General features: G+C 40.3%; 1 protein-coding gene across 1 annotated transcript in view; it reads right to left on the bottom strand.

Annotated features, from left to right (window-relative positions):
• GLDC (glycine decarboxylase) overlaps positions 1-18,861 on the bottom strand; it is a 75,639-nt gene that overhangs the window by 51,830 nt on the left and 4,948 nt on the right. The window contains exons 4-5 of the mRNA XM_033123944.1: positions 8,098-8,233; positions 10-174 (exon numbers count right to left, since the gene is read on the bottom strand). Of these exons, the coding sequence (XP_032979835.1) occupies positions 10-174; positions 8,098-8,233 (301 nt within the window). The remainder of the gene's footprint in view (positions 1-9; positions 175-8,097; positions 8,234-18,861) is intronic.

The following is an 18,861-nucleotide window of genomic DNA, read 5'->3' as shown; positions in this document are numbered from 1 at the left end:
GCCTCTCACCTGTGGCACAGCTGCATTGCCTCTGCAGCCGCGGTCGCCTCATCCAGCAGGGATGCATTGGCCATGTCCATGCCCGTAATGTCACACACCATGGTCTGGTAGTTCAGTAAGCTCTCCAATCTCCCCTGAGACACCTCTGGCTGGTACGGAGTATACTGGGTGATCCTGTAAGGGGCACAAAAGGCCATATCCAAACTTTGACCCCACTATTCAGAAAAGTTCATGAAATGTCTTCAGTTTAGAATTCAGTACCTGAAAATTAAGTGTACCTCTCTTGAGAGTTATATAATAGATCAGTAAGCTTCCCTTTTGGCCTCTGTAAGGAAGCTCAGAATTAAATCACAGTAACAATATTATTCTTTGGGGATGATCAGGACTTACTTTCCTATCCCATGATTTTTCAGTTTCACATTTGTATTTTAATAATCTTATTGTAGGGGAGGCCGGATGGCTCAGTTGGTTAGAGCGTGAGCTCTGAGCAACGGGGAGGCCGGTTCGATTCCCACATGGGCCAGTGAGCTATGCCCTCCACAAACAGATTGAAGACAATGAGCTGCTGCTCGGCTTCCAGAGGGGCAGCCGAATAACTCAGTTGGTTAGAGCACGAGCTCTCAACAAGGTGCCAGTTCAATTCCCGCATGGGATGGTGGGCTGCGCCCTCTGCAATTAAGATTGAAAATGGCAGCGGGACTTGGAGCTGAGCTGTGCCCTCCACAACTAGACTGAAGGACAATGACTTAGAGCTGATGGGTCCTGGAAAAACACACTATTCCCCAATAAAATAAAAATAATAATAATAATAATAATCTTATTGTATGTATGTGCTTTATTGTAAGCTGGTTTTTAATATCCACTTGAGCCTACTTATGATGACATAAAAAGAAATTTCGCTTCCTATTATCTTTCTTTTGGCTAAAAAGCTCATTCCATTCACAGTTCACAATAGGAAAATGGCCAAGAATCTAATATCTAATACTCAAAACTTGTTTTTCGGGAGGAAGAATATTTCTTTTATACTAACCAGAAGTTCTATGTGCTCCTAAGAAATGAATAGCGGTCTATTTAAGAATTCTCTCTATCTAGTTATTAAGAGTCTATGTAAGTTACCTACATAGCTATCAAAAGTCAAGGATAAAAATTATTAGAAGGCAGCAACACATGAATTCTAATCTTATATCCTCCAGTTATTAGCCAAAAATGTGTGTTTAGGTATATGAGGTTAACTCACTCAGTACTTTCATCCTTTTTTTCATTCCTTCATTCATTCACTCATCCTACAAATATTTATCACATGCCTACTAAGTGCTGAGAACTACGATAGGTTCTGGTGACACATCATAAGCATGACGGATAACAGTCCCTGATCTCAAGGAGAATAGATTGTAATGAGGCAAAAGAGACAAATAAAATTATTTCAGAGTGATATTTTAAAGAAACAAAATAAGGTGATAGGATAGAGGGTGACTGTGGACTTACAACATAGCTGCTATCTCTTCACCAAGAATCCATTCACTCTGCCCACCATCCACATGGGTCAGATTGGGGACCATGCTCCTGCATGTGATTAAGTTGTTTCCTACCTCTTATTTTGTCCTTCCATGCCAGAAGAGTATTAGGACAAAGTTTTAGGTTCTTTTGTTTTGTTTTCATTTTTCCAAGCCTGTTTCCTTTCTCTCATGTTCTCGTAATCACATTCAGGATATTTCCATCCTTTTTTTCCATTTTTTGAAGGCTTTGAAATCAATGTCTCTTCTTACCTTTCGTGGTTAGGGGGGTGGGGAAGCTTGCCTCACCAAAAAGTACAATGTGAAGACCGAAATAATTTTGCTGAAACTTTTATTGGTAGTGTGTGTGTGTGTGTGTGTGTGTGTGTGTGTGTGTGTATGTGTGTGTCTGTGTGTGTGCAACAGAGTACATTTTTGCTTCAGTTAACTCCTTTAACTGTAATCACTTTGCCAAATTCTAAGTGGGTGGTGAACTGGAATAAATGAGGCAGACAATACATGATGCAGACAAAGTAGGAAGGGAATCTAAGCAGAAATGGAGTCACACAAAAGGTATAGACAAGGGGCAATTGTGACCTCAGATCAGATAAAACATTCACACGCAGCAGGGACACCATTGAGACATGTTTACATTGCCTTGTAAACTTTCATTTTACTCGGAATCATTATTTGACATATGGACTGATACACAAACTTGCACACATGCATGTACACACACACATACACATGTACCAGCTAGTCCATCTAATAAATGGGAAAGATTCAGTATATCCATGATATTAATAGGTATTGAATATACAATAGGAAGAGAAAGAGTGATGCTCCAAAGAATTCATCACAGCGCTGAATATAATATTGAAAAATGAACAACAAACTGAGTATCCACTAGCAGGGGAATGATTAAATAAACTAGATAATTGCATGTAATACTATGCATTTATTGAAAATGATGTGTAAAAGAACATGTTTCCTGACACGGAAGATGCTCATGATATATTAATTTTAAAAGTTAAGTGTAAATACTGTGAAACTATTTTTGTAAATTTGTAAAAACAAGTCAATGAAAATGTAAACAGTGATTTTTCTTTGAGCAGTGAAATTAACCGTATTTTTCCCTTTTTATTTTATGTTCTAAATGTTAAAGACATCAGTTACTATTTATTAACCATCTTCTATGTGTCAAGAACATATTCACAACCTTTCTCTGATTATCTTATACATGGTCATTGTAAAAAGTTGGAAAACTCAGATAACTATCAAGAAAAATAACATCACCCATAATTCCAAAACTCCAAGGTAACAACAGTAAACATTTACATGCGTTTTTCAGTCTTTTTCTTTTTCTCTTTTGTGATGGGCACACTCAAGTGTGCTGCCCATTTTTCTGTTGTCTTATCTGTCCCTTTTCTTCTTGACTTGTGATTTTTAATTATACATTCTTTTTTTCCCTCCAGCTTTATAGAGTTATAATTGACAAATAAATTTGTATATATGTAAATTGAAGTGTACAACACGATGATTTGGTATACATGTATTTTATGAAGTGATTACCACAATCAGGTTAATTGATTTCAGTCTCTTTTCTACATCATAATCATATGTATATTTAAAGTAAGAGTACACTCTATAAAGTTTTGTATCATTTCTTTTTCCATTACCATTATTCCATGGGCAGTTCTAATAACTAATTATACAACGACATAATTTTCATTGTTATATGGCATTAAATCATTTTATTTATCATAATTTATTTAAACTATATAGCATATTTGGAAAGGGTAAAATCCAGCCCAAATGTTACTCGTTTTAAAAAGTTGTTTTTGCTCTCTATTTTGGTCTTTAAAAATTTTTTTAAAGTAAACACTCATAGACTTCTCCCAAAGAATTTACTCACTGTTCTATTCAGATATTATTATTAGATATTTCTACTTGGAAACTATTTTTTCCTGGAAATTCATCACATCCCATGTTGTCTTCACATTTCCTGTTCTTCATCCAACTAGATCCCCAAACAAACTAGTTCCGCTTCCTGAATATTCTTATTCCTTCAAAGATACCACTATTCTACCAATTCTCAAGGAGTAAACTCTAGATTTTTTTTAGCCCCAAATAATAACCTATTGCCATTAGTCTTCCTTCTGACATCCCTTTAAGAGCAGTGCTTAAAATAGGAAATGATCGAATATTTGTGGTGCAGGTGTATTTGATTCTCCTGCTCGAAGGGGGCTGGCTTCCCATTACCTGCAGGAGAAAGCCCCAAACCTCCCAGGCATAGTCCTTCAGACCAGAGACCATGTCGTTCCTTCTATCACAGCCGTCGAGATTTAAGTTTACCTCCCTCTATCGCTCAGCCCTTCTCTCCTTGCTCGACCCTTCTATAAGTCCAAACTTAGGCTGATGCTCACTAGCACTGCTAACGGTAGAGAGCTTCAGAATTGTTTTCTTGCAAAGATGACAAATAGATGAGCCCACTTCTTTTACTTGTAAACTTTTTTTTATAACCTACAGGTTTTTACACTGCTAAAATAAAACAGGCATTAACTGTCTTCAAAATCATCTATTAAAGGACTCTTAGCTTGGTGAGTCGCGATCCTGGAGATACCAAATAAACCTTCATTTTAGGAGAAAAATGCTAGCACAGGGCTTGTCATCCTGCATCAAAGGGTTTAGTTGCCTCGTTAGGCAAAATATAGTGATTAAAAAAATGTGTCTGATCTGCAATGTCTATGTTCCCACTGACTAGTTCACTCAACTGGTTTACGTTTCTAGGTGTATTTTAATATTAGAAAACAAAAAATATCTGCATCTCCAAGAATGTATTTTGTCCCATTTAAATAGAATGCTTCATATATTCAACATGGCATTAACATTTCCTCAAAAATAATGAGTATTCTCTATGATTTTGGCTTTTGGATTCTCTATGATTGTGACTTTCTTTTGGAATTGAGAAAGAGGGAGGTAGTGGGGTGTTTTGCAGTAGGATAAACATTCATAAGATTCTCTCATTTTAATCCCAGTGCCAAAGCTACACAAAAGAGAAACAGCCACAAAGAAAATGTAGATTTCTTTTTTATATTAGTTACTGATGTTATCAGCATTCGAAAATTTGGAATGGAGGACACCATAAAATAAATTCTAGACCTGCTGTAAATTTTCTTGTAAGAGCCCAAATGTTTGTATTCTTTCGAGGCTATGTTGTCCATTTATTTTCACCTCACGTTGCCGGAATTTGTTGGTTCCGTCTCTATGGAAACCATTCAGAAGGGTGATAATGTGAAGTCTAGCACCCTGATGTGCACAGCTCTCCCTATCACTCACTGGCCAGGTGCTGTAGCACCCTCTGGTCCAGATCCGCTTTCGGAGAACGGAAAGGAACAATATTTAAAATGCGCCCAAAAACCAGGACTGAAAAGCAAAGAACAGCATTGTCTCCCTCTCAAATTGCTGGCAGCTCCTAAAGTAAATGAACACATCAGCTCACAGCCAGGAAGCAATATGGTGAATATTCTGTACAGCCAGCACGAATAAAGGCCAACTGGCCAGTATTCAGACAGCCATAATGCTGCAGCCCATTCATGTACTGTTTGTTGCAGCTTATTTTGTAATAGGAAGAAAGACAGGCCATTTGCTTTTGAAACCAAACTTAGAGTTTACCATTCAAACTTTTACCAACACCACAGTGGAAAGGAGCCCTTAGCAACGCACATAAATTCACACATATACCCAAAGCAGAAAAACTTTTTTTGATGGTTTTTCCCTCTTATTGATAAAAAAAATGGAGCATATTGTAAATAAAAGCTCTGGATGCGGATGGCAAGGCAGAAGTGATTATGCTAACAGATCTGGCTCCTGTAGTGATGGAACACTAATAACTCCACCTAGGGCAAAACATTCTCACTTTTGCAGGAACACTTTTGTACTTATGCAAAAGCAGATGAAAGATGCAAAGGTGCTGTGCTCCCCACGTAGCCGAGCCTATGCCGTAAGGTAAACCAACGCTTTGGTCCTCAGAACGACAGGTCTGGACTTGAGGCAGCAGATGACGACGGGCTGTGCTGGTGGCCACACACACATTCACTCACAGACTCAAACACACAGAAACCAGTTATGTTTGTGGGTGGTAAGGGGAAAAAGTGTAAGTTCACATGTGATAAGTAGTAGCCATAGCGTGCCTAATGCTAGGGCTAAGAACACTTTGTACAAGGTTTAGAATTAAGGAGGGTGTCAAGTTTACTTTTCAAAATGTCAAAGTTTGTATTCTTACATGGGTCTACATTACTCTCTCCCCCTTTCCCCCTACACCATGTGTGTATTTTAGAGGTGATTGGATGTTTTAAAGACAGAATGAGGGAGGAGGAAGAGAATGAGCAGAGACTCAGTAGAGTCAGGGAAATGAAAAAGTACAAAAACCAGGAAGAAAGAGGCTGGTCGATGGGGACCCATCAGGGTTTGCTAACTGATGTCCATAAAAGTTAGGCTCCTACCCGCCCAGAGGCTGGGAGACAAGTATGGTCTATACCTATCTTCAGGTATTGACTGGAACAAACAGTAAAAAATTATGGCAGCTTAGAATTTTCTCAGTCAGGCTCGTATTTCTGTTTTTCACATGAAAAATGAAGGACTCATGGATGTCTCAGTGGTCTGTCTTAGGATGGCAGGTGGAGAGATTCTCTTATGAGATGATTATATCACAGTGAGAATTCTGGTCACTCAGAATTCAAATTAATTCGGACAAAATCGTATTAAGTAAAACTTATTTTTTAAAAAGATGCAAAATATTCAGTGAATGTTTAAGACTTATTGCTCTGGAGTATGCACTTGATATTTCAAAAGCTCATGTGGAGGGAGTTCCATGATTTCCCACAGGGAAGCCTACCTTCCCTTTACTAAAGTTGACTTTTTCTATATATGCTAACCTAAAAGACAATCTCTGCATCTTTCTATAAATGCTTTTCAATTGCAAAGGCGTTCACTTATTCTGTCCTCATATAATAACAGTCCTAGAAATTAAAATGACCTCATACACTAACTGAAAAAAAAAAAAAATCACCTAAGAATCATCATTGCATCTCCACACTTGGTTTCAATGTTGGACATAAGTGCACCCATTCCTTTGGAAACTAAGGCATCAGCTGAAATAGTTTCAATTCAAAGATGCTGGTATATACAATGACTGATCCAAATACAAGGGAAAGAAAGGCCCAGGAGTCCTCATCTTTCCTCCTCCATAGTCAGACAATGTTTCCCAATGGGCAGAAGCAGCAGATGCCCTGATCTGCTCCCAGGCACCTTTGGAGCCATGGCCTCTGCTTGTCAAAAATATCCAAGGTATGCCTGACTACTGCAGTGTACACCTGAAGCTGAAGCTGAATAATAATAATTTTATGTATATATGCATATATATATATATAGTTACAGGATGTGGTGTACAGCATAGGGAGTAGAGTCAATGGAATTGTAACAGCTATATACGTACAATGTCCTCTGAGGGATAGTAGATTGGGGGAGGGGGGTTTTCACTTTGTGAGGGGTGTAAATGTCTAACTAGCACAGTGTTTTGTACAGCTGATACTAATGAAAAATAAAAAGTAAAAGACAAATATATTTCAAAAAAAAAAATGGTAAGGGCAGATGCAGGCAGGTTGGGGGAAAAAATATCCAAAGTATCTTCTTGTTTAGTATTGGAATGTGGACCTCTGTTACAATCTTTGTATTATACAGCAAACAGCAATGTAAAATAGGCAAATAGCATGGAAGTGGACTTGGGAAGTTTTCCTCAAGTGAGGGAAAACCACTTTCAATATTGTGCAATCAGTGGCAGCCAGAGCAGGCAGGAACAAAGACACACACACACACACACACACACACACACACACACACACACACCCCTAAAGGACTGTGAATGAGTTACCTGATAGGTGAGGTAAGAACTGAACAAGCAGCTGAGCATGCACAGCTTAGCCCCTTCTTTATCGTTTCTGTAAGAGCCTGTTCACAGAATACACATGTTCTCTTTCTCTGTAAAGTGCTAAGTAATAAAGCAGATGTTTTGATCTCTATTTACCTGACACTGTCTTCTTTTTCAGTTGGTTGTGAATCTAGAACATTGGCGGTGGAGTAGGGTCGGGGAGACAATGGGTATTCCTAAAACCCTGACAGACGGCAATGGACCAAGATTCCGACTTACTGAATCAGACATAGTCTAAAATCCCAGTGTCTAAAGAATAAAAGCCCTGAATCTGCCCTTCCGCAGGTTTGACATCTTGCTCAAATATGCTTACAAAGACAGAATAGACATTATCAGAGAGAGAAAGAGATTACTGGCGTCCACAATTTAGAGCTCTACAATGTTTTGTGAATTAAACTGGGAAGACGCTTCTACTTCGTCTAGGTTTGAGCAAGGAAATTTCCCAACCCACAGAAAGCCAAAGCCAGGTAGGTTCCTGGAGGTTAGCGACAGCATGGGAGTGTAGGTGTCAGTGGATAAGTTATGAGGCTCCAAGGGCAGGGGGGCATGGGAGGATGGGGAGAACCATGCAAATTAAATCAGGGTACTCCTGTTTTTAATCAAGTAATACATTACCATCCTGAGTTCTCCAGTAAGTTCCGCAAAATTGCCTGAGGCACTGAGCAGTTATAATAGCCCATGCCAATATACGATCTCCAGATCTGGTTTTTACTGGAAATTGCACGTAGAGTTGCAAGGATTTCATTTTCACCTGATTGTAGGAAAGAGAGAAATGTTACAGAGAGAAAATGTCTCAAAAGATAGCTCTAATTATAGTTTTAAACCTTCTTTTTGTTTGAATATTTATATACAGAGAACAGCCATGTGGGAAAATATAAGAATCATCCCCCCACACACAACACTAAATATTGTGTGTAGAAATCTGAAAAAAATCCCTAAACAGCATTCAATTACTCCTCAAAGTTGGTTCCTCATAATTTTTTTTGGCTCTTCTTTTTTTTTTTTTTTTTTTGGCTTTGTCAGAATTGCCCAGTTTTAACACTTGCCCCACTCCAGGTTTATTCTGTCCCCTTTACATTTCTTTTGTATTTACAACAAATAAAAATTATGCTTTCTCTTAGTAAAATATTGTTTTCCCTTTTAAATTGCCTTATACCAACAGTTGATACAAGTCTTAAATAACACATAGCCTACATTTTTCTCTAAAATTGCTCTACTTCTAACACTTTATCCTTTGTGTCACTGAAAGAGCTACTTATTAAAAACCCCTCATTAAAAAAAAAAAAAAAAAGCCCTTTACCCAACAATGTGAAATGTCAGTTGTAATAAAAGACCCACATGCAGTTTTAACCAGCATTCCCAGTAGGAATTCCCACTTAGGTAATTAGGTAGGAATTATAAGTTTTTGGATGCAGGTGACACCCTATTTTGAGTCGTTTGTATAATAACAACAAAACAATAACAGCATCTGACATTTCTGAGTATTTATTCTATGCCAGGAATTGTACCAAATGCTTTTCATGCAGCTTAGGAAACGAGGCTTGAAGAGGATCACTCACCTAAAGCTACACCTCTTTAAATGAAAGGGTAACAACTCAGTGTAACTTCAGATTCCATACTTTACCCACTGGACCAGGTTCACACCTGCTACATGTATATCAGTTATACTGAAATACTTTCTAGATACAAATGACCTTAGATGGTTCTTTCTCTGCCCCTCTGCATATAGATAGAGCATGTTACTAAAATTTAACTGAGATTTAATGAGTTGGGCAAATATCTGGCTCCTTTAAGATCTTCTTAAAGATTCACTTAAATCTTGGAATTGAGTGACTTTTTTGTTACAGATCAGAGAAAAATCTAAGTTCAGCAATCTCTATGATGGCACACTGTCTAGGAAGATGCTTCATGTTGTTTTAACCCTACTGAACTCTATGTGAATGTTATTCTCATTAATCCTTCTTCATCCTCAATGAAAACACTTTTACCTTCCACCCCACTCCTCCCACATGCTTTCACAGGAAATAAATTCACAAGAGGTGTGCCATTTTGCCAGACTGGGTTAAGCAAAGAGGATAGTTCTGAGTATCAGTTTCATGGGTAAATATAATCCAACTCCATTATGATAATCTAGCCTCCTTCCACTGAAATTTTAGAAAACAAAAGTGAAAATGTCATAAACCAGTATCTGAGGAGAAATGCAAGTACAGCATCCTTAGGAATAATCATGCAAGAAATCCCAAAATCATCCTAGGGCAGAGTGGTTGACAAGCCCAGTAGGAGGGGTGATTAATTAGTAGTTCATGGCAGGCATATGATTCAGCAAGACCAGCTTCAATTAAGATCCTGTGCAAGAGGGACAGGTCCCTGTTTCATATTATGTTATGAGGACAAAAGGTCCAGGTCTCACATGAGAACAGTCTGAAGGGCTTTGTCAAATCATAGAGTCATAGAGTATAAAATACTTCGGAAGTCATAGAGTATAAAATACTAAGATTTGGGCCGGCCGGGTGGCTCAGGCGGTTAGAGCTCCATGCTCCTAACTCCGAAGGCTGCCGGTTCGATTCCCACATGGGCCCGTGGGCTCTCAACCACAAGGTTGCCAGTTCAATTCCTCGAGTCCTGCAAGGGATGGTGGGCAGCACCACCTGCAATAAGATTGAACACGGCACCTTGAGCTGAGCTGCCGCTGAGCTTCTGGATGGCTCAGTTGGTTGGAGTGCATTCTCTCAACCACTAGGTTGCTGGTTCAATTCCCGCAAGGGATGGTGGGCTGTGCCCCCTGCCACTAGAAACGGCAACTGGACCTGGAGCTGACCTGCGCCCTCCACAACTAAGATTGAAAGGACAACTTGACTTTGAAAAAAGGCCTGGAAATACACACTATTCCCTAATAAAGTCCTGTTCCCCTTCCCCAATAAAATCTTTAAAAAAAAAAAATACTAAGATTTTTTTTTCTACACCATAGAAAAACAATTCTATTGGTAGTGTGGATATGTCAGAAGGGAGACCCTGGAAACAGGGAAATATAGTAAGAGACCAATACAATAGTCCAGGATGGAGATGAGCAAAGGAGTATTGTGGGTTGAACTATGTCCTCAAAAAAAATATTGAAGCCCTAAGCCCAGGTACCTGTGAATGTGATCTTATTTGGAAATGGGGTCTTTGTTGATGCAATCAAGTTAAGATGAAGTCATGCTATGTGAGGGTCAGCCCCAATTCAGTGACCAGCGTCCTTGTAAGAAAAGGGACATTTGGATACAGCACACATACAAGGAGAGCATCACGTGAGGACAGAAGCGTGACAGAATCAACAAGCCTTGCTTCTCAAGCTTGGCTTTTTCGTGTCATGACTTATTTTAGTGACTACAAGGTTTTCATTTTTGTTATAAAATAAATAAGTCACAGGCATGTAATCTACAGCATAGAGAAAATAGTCAATAATATTGTAATAACTTTGTAAGGTGACAAAAGGTTACTAGGCTTATTGTGGTGATCACTTTGTCAGGTATACAAGTAAGTGCTGAATTAGCATGTTGTACACCTGAAACTAATATAATACTACATGTCAACTATATTTGAATAAAAAAGAAATTTCAAAAAAAGCTTTTCATGGTTTCCCCTTAAAAAGTTGGACTGTGTCAAGTGAATTTAATGGGAATTGCAGAAAGAGGAGCCCCAGAGACCCAAGGAGATGGCTGCAGTGAACCCCCAGGACTGCCCCACTGCTCCTAAGATCTTCCGCCTGGAACCCTTCAGCTAGAAACATCTGTATTTGGATTGATCATTTTTATGCTTCTGGGTATTATCTATCATTAATTATTATGTTCTTCATTTATGCCAATTGGCCTTTTAAAAATTTCAGATGTTTCATTCAAGTGCATAAAACAAGTGGCTGTTACAAGGGCAATGCTGATATGTATCTGGAGACCCTAAACTCTCAACTAGAATGATGGAAGGATCTCATTTTCCCTTCTGCAAAAACCCATTTCTCTCATATCTCCCAGCAGGACTGTCCACAAAGGAGAGAGCGTCAACTACACCCCAGTTCCCTTCCTCCTTCCTTCAGGAGCCTCCTGCCACCCAGGCCCTGGTCCTGTGCTGCCAATATGCTGCCTTCAATAGTGAGGAAGAGAAAACACCAACTCAGACCAGCCAGGAACCCACCGGCACCTTCCACACCAGTTCCAGGTCTCCAGATACACACCAGCATCCCTTACAACTGCCTCAATGTCTTACACACTTGAATGAAACACTTGAAAAAATTTAAAGGCCAATTAGCATAAATAAAGAGCAAAATAGTTAAGTACAGATAAGACCCAAGAAGCATAAAAATGGTCAAACTTGAGACACAGAAGTTCTAATCCTATAACACATATACTCTAGTCCCTACAGGACCAAACTTCCCAAGCAGCTGCAGGCTCTGCCCTTACCCAGCTTGGGGGTAACATGAATATTCCCTGACTGGCCCTCATCTTAGCCTGGTCTTTACAACCAATTTTATTTTACCTTCTACTGGGAACAAAGTGAGTTACTACCATGAACAATTCTCTGTACACCAAGCTAATGGACACTGCTGAGCCATCAAGAGTAGGATAGGCACTTGGTCATGCTTCAGAAAGAGGGAATGGCATGAAAAGCCTTTCCCATTCACTCGCCCATTGCTTATCATGACCAAACTTCCCGGCTAGAAGCCAAGACAGTCTGTGACTTAAAGAGCAGAGAGTTAAACTGCTTCTTACTATGATAAAATCAAGACCTCAGGCTTTACCAATCACATATTATAAAAAAAACATTTCCCAAACACACAGCTTACTGTCTGAATTGTTTCAAGTGTTTGTTCACTCGACGACATTTTTCATCCCCACTTAATGAAATCTCATTTTTGGCTCAATGGGCAGAAGAGCCAACCCAGTGTATTTAGGAGCCCAGAGTTTGAGTTACTATAATATGTTAAATGATGCCAAGATCCAATGGACATGGAGAAAGGGAGAGAAGAGGGAAAAGTTCACAATCAAAGATCTACCTGTTGAATCTACCTGAAATGGAACAAAGCAGAATCAGTCTCTAAGAGCAAATTTTGCGGGCATGATTGATCTAAACAGAAGCACAAATCCTAGCCATGCAATGTCCACCACTGTACTCCACCGTACATTTAGGTCCTCTCTCCCTAGAAAACGAACTCCTTTCTAGAGAAAATAGTGTGGGATCCTGAATTCCAAAGTGACAGTCTTTTTCCCCCTACCTAGTAAGACAAGCATTTTTCAAAGGCAATTAATTAATTGTGTCATCCAAACCCTAGCAGCACATCCCAAGAAAAGCTGTGTGGACCAAGGGGAGAAAGGAGAGAGTTCAGATTTGCCCCAGAGCAAACGCCACAGCAGTGCACCTTCCTCACACTTGTCCTTCCAATTTGACAAAAACAGCGTCCTCCTGAAAATGTGCCCAATGCCAGCACTTCTCTTCCCTAATGGGAACAACAATGAAACTAACCAGGGGACCAATGAGACAGAATGAGAGAGTGTCCATTAAAACACACTTGGAGACAACCTGTCATTCTCCAGATACCTGCCTGGCAAGCCTGGCAGGGCAGCCAGATGCTGTGCGTTATTGTGCAATCCCAGGCATGAAAATCCTCAGGCTATTCCACGAAAATCCTCAGGAATCTCAGCAGTAAGTTCTTTTCTGGTGTACAAAAACGCCGGCTTCTGACCTTAGTTTTTTTTTGTTTTGACCTTATTTATTCTTCTGCCTCAAGCATTGCATAATGCCCTAGTCCTAATGTACCAAGAACAGAGTTCAGTGGCCTCGGCACCACTCCCTAAGAATCCACAGGTGGGTCTCACTGTTCCTGCTTCTCAGAATTCAGAATAAACGCTTTCTCCTTACATAATTACACATCAGAGCCTTTGCAACAGTGGCACCTGAAATAGCAAGGAAAGCATTGTACCAACTACTACACCAAATAAATACTTTCTAACAGAAACAAGCCAATTTAGTTGTTAAATACTCCATGCACTGCTGGGCCTAGGTTTTAATTCTCCATATATATGTATTTTGACAAGAACTGGAAAACTGTCATTAAAATGGACAGGCAAGCAAGCTGTATGGGTCAAGATACCTGCTATACCTACCCAAACACACACACATATTCACATTGTTCCCCACCCTTAACCCACTACCCCAAACACACAACCCTATGATTTGTTTTTTTACCCAATTATATGGAAAAATATAGTCATGCTTTGCTTTTGCTTTTTTGACAATCTAAAAAAATTATGTCTAGTTCCCACAGAGAGTATGTTATTCTGAGAGTAAGTATATTTTATTTATACTTAAAATATATATATATATATATATATATATATATATATATATATATATATATATATGCATATGCTGTATATTAACAGAGTATCTCTGGGATGATTCTCAAGAGAATGATAATTGGGAAGGAGTCTTGCTTTTCCCTGTATGTCATTTCTTGTTTTTTAATTTTGGACAATGTGCTTATGCTACTTATTCAAAATTTTAAATTAAATTAAAAGCTTATGCCCAGAACAAAATCCTCCTTGTGAAATATATGGGTACAGGTACCTGTCAGTCCCCACAGTGGCTGTCTGTCCAAACAGCATTTTCTGGACAGGCCAGCAGCACCCAACACAGAGCAGCCACTGAGCCAGCGTCAGCGCCTCCCTCCCACTCCCTGCCCTCCAGTGCTTGGCAAGATACTGGGAAAAGGTCTCCAAGGAAGTCATCAGGGCTGAAAACCAGTATACTCATATTTGAATTTTCCCAAAAAGGCCTTTTTCTGCCAGAGGCTTAAGGGGAAAGCTTGGACCAGAATGTGAGAGCAGAGCCCGCCTTGGCACATTTTCCTTGCTAACATGGGGATCTGTGGCTTCAAAGCTGCTCAGGAAAGCATAGGGTGGGGTTGAGGGTCTCAACCAAAATAAACAGACCATGAATGAGGGCATACATAAGGATTTTCCGATGAGTGGAAATCAGAATTTGCATACCAATTCCTTCCTAATATGTAGCCTAATCATCTGTAGCACCCCTGTCTCCCCCGTAACAGCCTGGCTTAAGCTCACTTACACAGAGCATAAACTCTACTCCCTCATGTTTCCTCCCCCTGGAGAGGAAGGTTTCAAAACCAAAGTCTGTGACAATCACAGAATTTGTTCATTTCGGGAAGGCAAACCAATCCATAAGCGCTGGGTCACATAGAATAACGACATGGAAACTCTTTGAAATGACTTCAGGCCTGGCAGAGGGGCACCCACCTCATGTGACAAGATGTGGGCAGGACAGCACCATGCATGCCTGACTTGGGGCTCTGACCCACCTCACCCTAATCCTGCCAGTCTCTTCTCCGTTTTCTTGATCAGCCAATTCACACCCCACCTCATCCAGGCCCTCATGCCTCTCAAGAGTTAGACCCCCTCTCTGACAGGCACCTCCCGTTGAAAGGAGCTGAGAGGCATGTCCAAGCTGTGTTTCTGATGACTCCTTGGCTCTAAAAGAGTATACGGACCCTACAGCTCTTCCTGCTCTCCCAAAAGATACACAGGTTCAAGATCTTTAGATCAGCTGCAGGAAAACCAGAACAGCTCCCCATAGTGGGGAAGCAGGAACGAGAGGCGCCACGTCTGTTATTTACTCCTTGAACTTGGGTCACACTTTCTGTGGGAGGTCTTCTCCACTGCCTCTCTTCCTTCAATCTATGAACATTTTCTAGAGAAATGTACAGAGAAACATCAAAATTCATAATATTTATCTGGAACACCAGTTGACCTATGTAATCAGGTCAAATGGTCAGTTTGAAATGAGAATCAGGGTGGAAGTCCCAGAGTATTTATTTTTCTTTTCTGCTTCCCTGTGGGTACGTTGTTATGGCCAGCAGAGCAAGAACAAAAAGAGAAGGATATGTTCTAAGAGTCCAACTCAAACAATTGAACATGCTTGCAGGAAAAAGATAATTTTTTATAGATCAAAAGAATAGGCATATGGAGAAATTTGTAGCTCATCCCAGAATCTCATGAATTATAGTCTTTATTTGGGCAGGGGCACAGCAGCTGCTAGGCACATAGTAAGTGCTCATAAAATACATGTGAATCAAGGTGCTGCAATGAAAATTCTCCTAAACTCCTACACACAGCTAGCTCAATATTCTCAATAACTCACCCTTCACAGAATCCATGATGACAAATCAATGCACAAATTGTTCTCTCATCCCTAAAAGCATGGGCTTCAGAGAAACATTTATAAATGGAAACTTGAAGCTATTAAGCAAGTTCTGTGAAATAATGCAGTGCCTACAATAATTTCAGATTTTCCAAAATGTTGTTTTCTCGTGGCTTAATCAACTAGTACCTTGATGATATAGACTATGAGAATTCTTACTAAAATTCCCAGTTTGCATTTTTATAAAAATAACTTGGGTTCAATAAGTAAAACAAACCTGAGCAGTCAAAACGCGATCAGTTATTCACACATCACATGACAGCGACTTATGGAATTCAGGCACAGTGCCATTTGGTGAGAAAGAATAGAGTTGGAACACAGACCTACCCACAAGCAGTTCACAACCTCTGCAGTCTAGCGCCCACCCCAAAGCTCCTAAATCGACACCAATATAGGCAGCTTGGGCCCCCACTCCAGTCCCATAAGGTGGTCACTGAGCTTCCATACCAGTGGACTGACAGGACTGTCTCACGTCTCTCCCACCCCAGCTGGCCTGTGCTGACTAGTGGACCTTGAAGGCCTTGGGCTCTTGACGTTGCCAGTCCTCAACCTCCGCTAAATTCAGTCACGACCTTTTTCTCTGTTCCTGCTCCCAGGTCACTAAATGATGCTGGGGTGATGGGATCCTAACAGACCTTACAATTGAAGCCATTCAGTCACAGCGGGTCCTCCATGCAGATTGATCTAGGTTCCTCACTACCCAGATTTCACAACAGGTCTTCTGGAACTTTTCCTCTTTCCTCTAATGCTCAGTCTCACCCTTCTTGTCTCTCACTCCGATCATCAGACAGGCAGCCCTCAACTCCTCACACCTTAGAGTGTCTTTATGTCTTCAAGTGGATTTTCTTCCTTCCCTCTTATGCCTAAGACCCAGAATACAACACTGAAGTCTACAACCCCCCTGCCTGAAAATTGATCATCCAGCCGTTTGGATTACTTCATCTCAGATTGCTCTATCTCCCTCCTTTTACACGCTCCATTTCCCAACATCCTGGCCTGCACTTTCTTCCCCATACTCCACTCCTAGGAAATTTCACTCATTCCCATGAATTCATTCAGCAGACTCTCTACAACTGCAACTCCATCCTTATCTCTCTCTCGAGCTCTAGACTCATATTTCCAACTATTGCTTCAACTTTTCCAAATGCGTGTTCCACAAGCACCTCACACTCGATTCTGCTCAAACAAGATTCATGATCTCGCCTTCCCCCAGAACGCTTTGCTTCTCCGTTTCCTTTCTGATGACAATATTACCATCACCTCAAGGTACTCAGCCTAGAATGTGACTGACAGCCCCACCTGTGACCCTCTGATCAACCACCACATTTGAACCAAAACCATATTTCCCACAGGCTCCTACTCAATAACTAAGCCAAGCAGAGAACTGCTGCCAACCCATTCCTGCAAGATGGGGGACTTCTCTCATTGCAACTTTGGCTCGAGAACTCCCATTCGGACTGACCAAACTTTCTTAGATATGTGCTACAGTCTAAGACTCTTCCTACCCCATCCCCCTTCCATCTGTCTCCCCTTCCACCAGGGTCAGAACTGCATCAACAGTCTTCTCCTGCTCCCACCACCAATAAATTTCTTGTATATCTAATGTCATCTTGGTGACTGCTTCCTGCTAGACCTGAACTAATGCATTCAACGTCTCACTTTTAAACTCTCCAGCAATCTCACAGCTCATCTCCTTGCCTCTGATCTCAGAGGCACTCTGCAAAACACCTGTTGAATCATGTCACTTCCCTCTGTAAAAACTAGTAATGTCTCATAACACAGAGGAAAACAAATCCCTTATCAGGGCTCTGAGCCCTCCATACCTTGCTTTTCATGCCTCTCTGCAGCCTAGTGTTTTACACATGTAGTCCACTCACCATACCTCAGATAACCATGTTATGTGCACACTTCCATGACTCTGCTCATGCCATAACCTCATTCAAAACAGTCATCTTGAGCTTCCAGATAGCACAGTTAGCTGGAGCGCGGGCTCTTAACCACAAGGTTGCCAGTTCAACTCTCACAAGGGATGGTGAGTTGCGCCCCCTGCAACTAGCAACAGCAACTGGTCCTGGAGCTGAACTGCACCCTCCACAACTAAGACTGAAAGGACAACAACTTGACTTGGAAATAAGTCCTGGAAGCACTGTTCCCCAATAAAGTCCTGTTCCCCTTCCCCAATAAAATCTTTAAAAAAAACAAACAACAACAAAAAAAATCATCAACTAATCATTAAAACTAAATAAAAATAGTCATCTTTTTGCACACCTGTAGAGCTATTGTTTCCCTACCAGTTGTAACCTACACTCAGGGATCATATCTTTATCATCCTTTATCTCCTGATTCTTGTACCCTCACTGCCTAAAATAGTATCTCATCTTCCACAGGAGCATCTTAATAAATGAGGAATGAATAAAAGCAGATGGAGAAAGCTGTAGAAATAGATTTGGTAATAGTAGCTTATAACTCAATGGTGACAAAAGTAAGCTAGGGCATTGAGTGTATGGACAATGGTCCTATGTACCTTAATAGTCCTCAAGGGTAACATTATATTTACAGTACAGTTTAATTTATTTCATTTTGATGGCAATGAATATTTTTTAAAGTTATATAAAATTCAGTATAATTTAACATAAGAAGTGTGTGTTTGAATGAATGTGGTAGTTAAAAATATATATCTGTCTGCAAAGGATTTTTAGGGCAGTGAAACTATTCTGTATGATACTATAAAGGTGGATGTATGTCATTATATATTTGTCCAAACCAATAGAATGTACAACACCAAGAGTGAATATAATTACATCCTAAGGTAATCTATGGACTTTGGGTGATAATTACGACAATGTAGGTTCTGTGATGGCTAATGCATTCCTGTGCTGGGAAGGTGACCTACCTCAGTTCCACAGAGACAGAAGCTCCTGTGCTCAGGACCCCCTTCCAGACCATGCCCTATGTACCTACAAATAGACAGTGGCCAGACCATATATAACCATAGAATTTTCACCCACACCCTGCAGCAATCTACTCAGAAGATCAACCCCCTTACCTACAATAAACCACCCCAGAAGCAAGCCTTCTATAAGTTAGATTTGCAGAAAGCCAGATTGCTATCTCCAGTGACAATCCAGGAAC

This window comes from Rhinolophus ferrumequinum, chromosome 12 (genome assembly GCF_004115265.2).
Source record: "Rhinolophus ferrumequinum isolate MPI-CBG mRhiFer1 chromosome 12, mRhiFer1_v1.p, whole genome shotgun sequence".
Classification (NCBI taxonomy): Eukaryota; Metazoa; Chordata; class Mammalia; order Chiroptera; family Rhinolophidae; genus Rhinolophus; species Rhinolophus ferrumequinum.
The sequence above is the reverse complement of the archived record's forward strand: the minus strand, read 5'-3'. Positions and strand labels throughout refer to the sequence as shown.